Genomic DNA, 7,172 nt, shown 5'->3' with positions numbered 1-7,172 from the left:
TTGCCTCTTTGTTACAAGTGTTTAGGCTGGAGCAAGCCAAAAGGACAAGAGCTGCTTTCAGAACCAATGTTTTTGATTTCCTCAGGTAGGTGCTAGCACTACATGGGCACTGGGAGCACCTGGGTAGGCTGGGCTCCTTCTGTCTCTGCTGAAGCTCAGCTTACAAACTTCGAACCGCACCTTTAAATAAGAACTAATGGCATGGAAAGACCCAGGGTACCTCATCAGAGTCTAAATTCGGAGATATGTGGCCAGACTAAGTGGAGTTTTGGCAGGTGATAATACAAATTTCTTCACAAAAGGCTGCTTTGCTCCTTGCTGCAGGAGGATGGTGAATATGCCACTGTGGCTGTTAAAGCTGCAGGAAAAAGAAGCTTGCTAACAAAAATTAAAAAGCCGAGTCAACATGTAGAGGCAAAGGCTTTTATTCCATCTAGAACTCCACTTATGGGGCATCAAAAGTTGTTCCACCTGCAGGCTTCGCATACCCCAGCAACTCCTCTAATGCTGCACCTCAAGCTATGCTGAGCAAGAAGGAAAGGAGAGAGAATGAGTGAGCAACACAGAGTCAGGACAACACAATAAACTCCTCCTAGGCTTTCTGGCAAAAAACGAAGTTGTAAACTCTTAATGTAGACTGTTTGCAGAGGGATGATGCTCTGTGGGCAGCATCAGCCTATAGAAGGGAGTACGCTTCCCAGCAAAGGCTGGAAGATCCGCCCCGGTGAGAGAGGCAGAGATCCCGGCGTGTCCCGGTCCCCGCCACGCTGTCCATCAGATGGCGGCAGCGCTCCAGTGAATGGCAAGAGCAGCTCTTCCTTCAGCCCTTCAGGGAGGGGATTTTTTTCATCACGCCGAGCAAGATATTTGGGCGCCAGGAGAAGAGGTGCAAATCACAACTCTCCTCACTGAACGCAAAAAGTCAGCTGAGCTTGGTTTGAAACGCATACCACATCTTGGATTGCTCAAAATGGGAACTAAACTTGTTTCAAAATGCAGTGTCAGTCTCCTCAAATTAGACCAGTTGACAGAACAGGAAAAAAAGCAGGCAAGCTTTTGGGTACATCAGCCTCTTATTGAGGCATTTCTTTGGCTCATGCGTGGTGAAAATGTCTGGTTTTCCCAACGTTATCAGCTGCTCTAATAGAAGAGAGATCTTTAAATACAGCTTTAAAAACCACACCTCACACACCTAAGCCATTAATAGGCTTTTTGTACACAAGCATTGCAAGAATACAGATGTAAGCATGAAGCTGGCAGGAGGAAGAACCATCCTTCAGCATAAATGTTAAAGAACTGAATCAGTCCTTGGTCTTTGTTAAAAGAAGCTGCAACATCTCACTGAAAAACTCTTGGCTGAAAAGTGGCAATTGAAGAAGATCCTATTATTTTCTTTATAGGTAACTCATTAGGCCCATTGGTGAAGCTCAACCCAATATAAACAAAAAACTGTTTGAAAAAGTGATGGAACATAGAGCCAGCTCTGTTAGAGTTTCATTCACACTGCTTATCTCCTGAACTAGATCCCATGTCTGACCAGAGGTAAGTAAATGTCTAACTCCTCTTTCAGTTAGAACACTGGTACCTTTGGCAAGACTCTTGTCCCATGCAGAGGATGCACTTCCTCAGCTGCGGGGTTAAAACAATGATCAGAACCGCTATGCCTCCAATACCAGCTGCCACAACCCCAATGATTGTTCCAATGGATTCTTCTATTCCAAACAAGCCTGGGGGAGAAAGGAAGGTAGAGAGAGTAACAAGATATTTTCCAGACAAGTGCATGCAATGCAGCCAGCATGTTTTCTGCAGTGGCTGCAGGGGAACCTGCTTACTGTGATTATGCTGATGTCTTGTCTGACATGAAATCCCTACTAGAGTGTCTTGCACTACAGAGCTACTGATTTTTTTCATTCCTATGTAGGAATTCCTAAGCAGCATTCCTAGGCTGCTATGCTCTCTGGGGCTTTAGAGACAGGACAGCCTCATCACCCCAGCAATCTCCCTCATCAGCTAGGCACTATGGGATGGCAAAAGAAGCTGCTGCTTGAATTAATGGGGCTCAGGCCTGTATGCTTTATTTTTGAAAAGAAAAAAATTACTCTGACAACTTTGAGAAAGCCATCGGTCTCCCTGTCTGCTTCCAAAGGAGACAGCACCAGAGAGCAGACAGAGCTCTGCTGAAGTCCTTTCCTTGACTGGCTGCTCTTGGGACTGTTGCATGGCAGAGATGGCATAGTGCTGAAATTATACATTTCATCATCTCAGGAACACAGAAAGGCAATTATGCTAGCCAGAGTGCAGACATTTCAAGAGTAACCTGTGCTACTGAGACTATGAGATCAAGCCAACAGGAGACCTTATTAGACACACAACCAAGCCCTTGCAGAGGGGCACAGTTTTCTTGCCTTAGTGTTATAGTTTAAACTGAGTAGTTTTATAAAAATTAGTAACTCAGGCTCAAAAGGCCAAAGGTTTAGTGAACCTTGGTGAGATAGAAGATTTGGTAATGAATAAGAGGGAAATGGCACTTGTGCAATTTACTCTTGACACAGAAGGAGGTATTTTTTCTTAATTAGATAATAAGAAAATAACCCTTCTGATGTGCTGACTTTTTGGGACTGGAATCTGTTGAGCCTACAAAAAGGGAAGGTTTGACATTTCCAGCTGATACAGGCATAGCAAGTTACTACTTTACTTAACACGGCTAGTGTGTATCTGTGGGGCTAAGAAAACATAGCATGGCCCTTTTAATGCTACTTTCATTTTGATGTGAATGAAGTTCATCAGAAATTATATAATGATGATATTATATATGATCCTCATGATTATTGTGGGATTACTTACGTCATTCGGAGTTAAGGAATGACTATGCAAGCTAGTGGGTTGGAGAGAAATAACATCAAAAAAAAGAGGTCTAGAGCTATTCCTTGAGATGGTACCTTGTCACCTGTCACAGGGCTTCTGCCAGAGCTGTGAGTACAAGGGGAACTTGTTTGATTGTTTCATTCTTTACAATGAGTTTATTTTTATGGATAATGTTATTCCTTCTTTTTTTGTTGTTGTAAATGCTCCTTCTTATAATAATACCTGTGATTGTTTATAGAGACAAGCTAATGAATTTTAGCTGGCCTTACAAAAATAATGAGAAGTGCTATAGAGCAATTACACTGCATGACACCAGGCCCTTAATGCCAGAGGCTAAACAGGCCAACTTCCCTGTTTCTGCAAATGTGCAGACCAGCTTTGGAGGAAAAACAAGGAGGAAAAAAGTAAATAATTCCAAGTATTACCCAGAGCCCTCCTGATCCTGAGCTTTGTGCCGTCTCCTGTCACCACCTTCCCATCCGGAAGTGTAACCTCACAGAAATAAATACCATGGTCACTGGTTGTCACATTGAGGATAATCAAGGAAACATCCCCTTGGGACAAGTCTCCACTCATGAAGACCCTGGAGTTATTTGGCAACATGGTCACATTCTTTTCTAGCAGGTCCATCTGGCCCTTTTCATCTTCTTTGTACCACTTCACCATCAGGTCGGTCAGGGAGGGACGCTGCGGACTGTTAAGATGACAGTTCAAGACCACAGTTTCACCCTCTTTGGCTTTCTCCTTGGCTGGCGTTTGAGTCACCAAAAGGTTCCATGGTTCAGGTGTCAACAACAAAGGCTGTGCTGTTACATGAGTTACAGCTGCTGCGTTCTCCCTGTTTGCACCTCTGCCAGTAACTCCTACATCTGTACCAGGGAAGAGAGAGAAGAGGACGGCTGAGGGTGACAGCATGATAAATATGATAAATGTCCCTGCTGCTCCTGACCTCTAACTGGCACAAGGAATGGGTCCTGGAATTAGGACTTGAGGGCAGTCACTGTTATGATGATAGGGATTTTCTTCCTAGGTCCTGCTTAGATTATGTTCTTAGGTCTTTTCCTGAATATCAGCTCCTTTCTACTGCCAACCTAGAGGACAAACAATGCCACTGTCTAATGGCTTTGGGTGAAATTTTGAATCCAGTCAGCCACATTTCCACCTGCAACACTAATCTCTTTCTTCCCACCCCAAAAAGTCTCAGGGCCTGATGTCCCTGCTTCAACTGCTTCTGAGGCAAAGCTAAAAATGCACGTACAGTTATACACCAGCAGTTCTATTCTGGCAAGCGCACTGAATAAGTGCGTAGCTGATGCAACTGCCTGCATCCCAAAACATAATGTGATTCTTAGAATTTCTGACATGCACTTTCATTATAAGACAGGAAATCCTGAAATTATGGGAAGAATCTCCAATACCAGAGACCGAATCCCCAGCAGATCCTATCAGCAGTCTGGGGGACTGAACATCAGCCTTGTGCCCGTACTGAGGCTGAGGGTGACAGCTATGCTCTGTGAAGGGACCATTTCCTGCTAACTTTTGTTAGAAAAACATGAACATGTCTGTATTAGATATTTCAACCTGCCTTCTCATACTCAGGTGCTAATCACAGTATCATATGCTTGAGCTAAGAGTAGCGGGAGTGGATCTCATTTCTGGAAACAAGCCTGGGCACAGAAAATGAGAGGAATAGTTGCTGTCTCAAAAAGAGGGAAAAACAAACCTAAAAATAAGCTTTTGCCAAGAAGGAGTTCAGACCAATTTTTGGAAAAGCTTCTTCTGTTGTTTTATTTTCTTCAAGTGAAACAGTCTCCCTTGGAGTTAGTTCGTGTCCTGTCAAGGACTGCAGACCACTCCAGAGTGAAGGTCGTGATTTCCCATTGTCTTGAGTCTTTCATTGCCGTGCACAGAGAGTGAAACGCTATTGTGTGGGTCTGGTAAAGCATCACAATGACAATAGATGCTCTCTGCTCAGGGACAAATGTCTCGAGGCAATGGAAAACCAACCCTCTTTATGATCAGTTTGAGACTTACTTGAATGGCTCCTCCAGGCATGCTTGTACACAAAATTCACAGTTGTATTCATAGTTATTATTATTTATGCCTCTTATGGGAGTAGAGGATTTTTGTCAGACAGCAGGGCCCTGTTGTTCTGGGCACCTCAAAAAGGCTGGGGTATAGAGCTTACAGTTTAAATATGAGGCAAGAGATAACTCTCAGATGCAAAAATACAGGAACTGTAAACTGGCCACGAAACTAGGCAACAACAGAGCATGTGAAAAAACTTATGAGCTGTTTGGTACTCTGTGCTTTTACCTCCAAGTAAAAATTTTGGCCTTAGAACTGAAACACCAATCCATGGGAATTGGATGACTGAGAATTAGGTACCCAAATACAGTTTTGAATCCAGTTCCCTAAAATTAGTAGTTCGTATTAAAGGCACCAGATGAGATAATATCCTTCCATTCATATGTAATCTTACCAATGAGCCCACTGGAGTTACCTGGGGAAATCTGAGGTCCAGATCTTCCCTGTCCAGTTAGATCCATGTATCGAGACAGCAGTCATAAAAGTTGAAGTATCTTGACAAGATACTTCGACAAAATACAAAGTATAATCGAAATAACAGACAAAGCTTGACATATTACAGTTTTTGTGCATCAAATATTCTGAAGTGATATATTTAGTTATTTATTACAGTGAATTTGAGCAGTTTTATAATAATGCTCTTTTAAAATCTCAGTTTATCAACCATTTTCTCCACGAGATAACTGCTGCTTTAGTTAGCGTGTGCTACTGATACCTTGTTTTCAAGGAATGGCCACAAAATTTCTTCTCTTCTGCAAGTATTCCAGCCTTGACATATGCACCCCTGTGACACAACTGTAATTTTTATTTCTTTTAGTGATGCAAAAGGTATAATTTTTGCACAGACACTTAATGACATAGAGAATGTAACTGAGTAGAAACAATGTGCTTTGACGCCGCTTTTGTTCATCATGAGTTTTATACACTTCTCCTATCATGAAATAACTGGCCTTGTCATCTGTTTTATTCCACATCTTTGGTTCAATACAAATCATGTAATTTAATTAGGAAAATCAAAACAGGAGAGGAGTAAGCTGTCTTGTTTCACCCCAGCTTTCTTTGAGGGTTTCACTGAGAAGGTCACAGCACTACCTCTATTTTTCTCCCTTTGTTTTCTTTCTTTTTCTTTTTTAAGGCTGCAAAACTGGAACATATTAGTTCACTGGTATTCAATTACACAATGCCCTTATCGTTTTGGCATCTGGGAGCATACCATGCCAAATGCTTTGCTGACTCTGCTTCAAAGCTCTTTTTAAGTCAATTGCTTCATTAGCAGAGTGATGTGTAGGTCCCTTGTTATGCGGGTTGTGGGGCTCAAGCCTCATGGAGAGGAATGCAAGGCTTTGTGGTGAAAGCACTTGAGCTAGACAAGGGTACAGAGAAATACAGCATGGATGATCCTGTCTAGACCTGGAAAAACGATTAGATGATCTAATAGGTCATTGTCATATGAAGTCGTTAGTTCACGTCCAATTTTCAGCCACGGGGGAGAAAGCTCTCTGGGACTCCCTGTAATGTGGGAATGTGCTCCACATTTGGCAGTACTAACAGGGCACCTACGAAGCCCTCAGCTTTCCCTTTATGTAATCTGCAGGTTGATACTTTCCCATGTAAGGCCATATCAGACCTGTAAGTGAGAAATACACAAGGCAGGCTAGAGGAGGTGGGGTGACAAAAGGAAAGAATAAAGTAATAGCTGCACTCTCTTCCTGTCCTGGAGCCTCACTGAAGTCTTTGGTGCCTGGAGTAAATCCGAGCAGCCCTGCAAGCTTCTTCTGCCAGCCGCCAACAGCATGGGGGAACCAAAATGGTGTGTGGAGCTCAGTGCAGAATTCTACCTTTCCAGTTCAACCTCCTCTCCTTCATTCACACTCAGTAGCTGGAGGAGGGGTTGAGAACAAATAGGGCCCAATTTCCAAGACACAAAATTGCTGAAATTACTGTCTTTCAGATGGTTTTGTTGGCTTTAGAGCTCAGCTTCGCACTCATACCATGCTGGTGCCATGAGGGTGCTTTACAAGCTGTATCCAGCTCCCAGACATCTATGATTAAGTGATCAATTGCTGCACATTGCTACTCTTAATTTATATGACTTTTGCCCTGGGCTAAGGTTGGCTTCCACAAAGGGATATGAATAACTACCTTGTGACAATAACTGGTTGCTAATATATCAGAGAAATAAAATAGAAATGAAACTTCTAGCAATGATGATACACATC

At 42.8% G+C, this 7,172-nt stretch overlaps 1 protein-coding gene across 1 annotated transcript in view; it reads right to left on the bottom strand.

The window, feature by feature from the left end:
* Positions 1 to 409: 409 nt before the first annotated feature.
* The window catches only part of LOC108446142, a 7,362-nt gene continuing 599 nt past the window's right edge, over positions 410 to 7,172 (bottom strand). The window contains exons 2-4 of the mRNA XM_017731929.1: positions 3,291 to 3,734; positions 1,586 to 1,727; positions 410 to 524 (exon numbers count right to left, since the gene is read on the bottom strand). Of these exons, the coding sequence (XP_017587418.1) occupies positions 515 to 524; positions 1,586 to 1,727; positions 3,291 to 3,734 (596 nt within the window). The 3' untranslated portion in view covers positions 410 to 514. The remainder of the gene's footprint in view (positions 525 to 1,585; positions 1,728 to 3,290; positions 3,735 to 7,172) is intronic.

Source organism: Corvus brachyrhynchos, unplaced genomic scaffold, assembly GCF_000691975.1.
Source record: "Corvus brachyrhynchos isolate BGI_N302 unplaced genomic scaffold, ASM69197v1 scaffold3, whole genome shotgun sequence".
Lineage (NCBI taxonomy): Eukaryota > Metazoa > Chordata > Aves > Passeriformes > Corvidae > Corvus > Corvus brachyrhynchos.
This window is presented reverse-complemented; position numbering and strand designations above follow the sequence as displayed.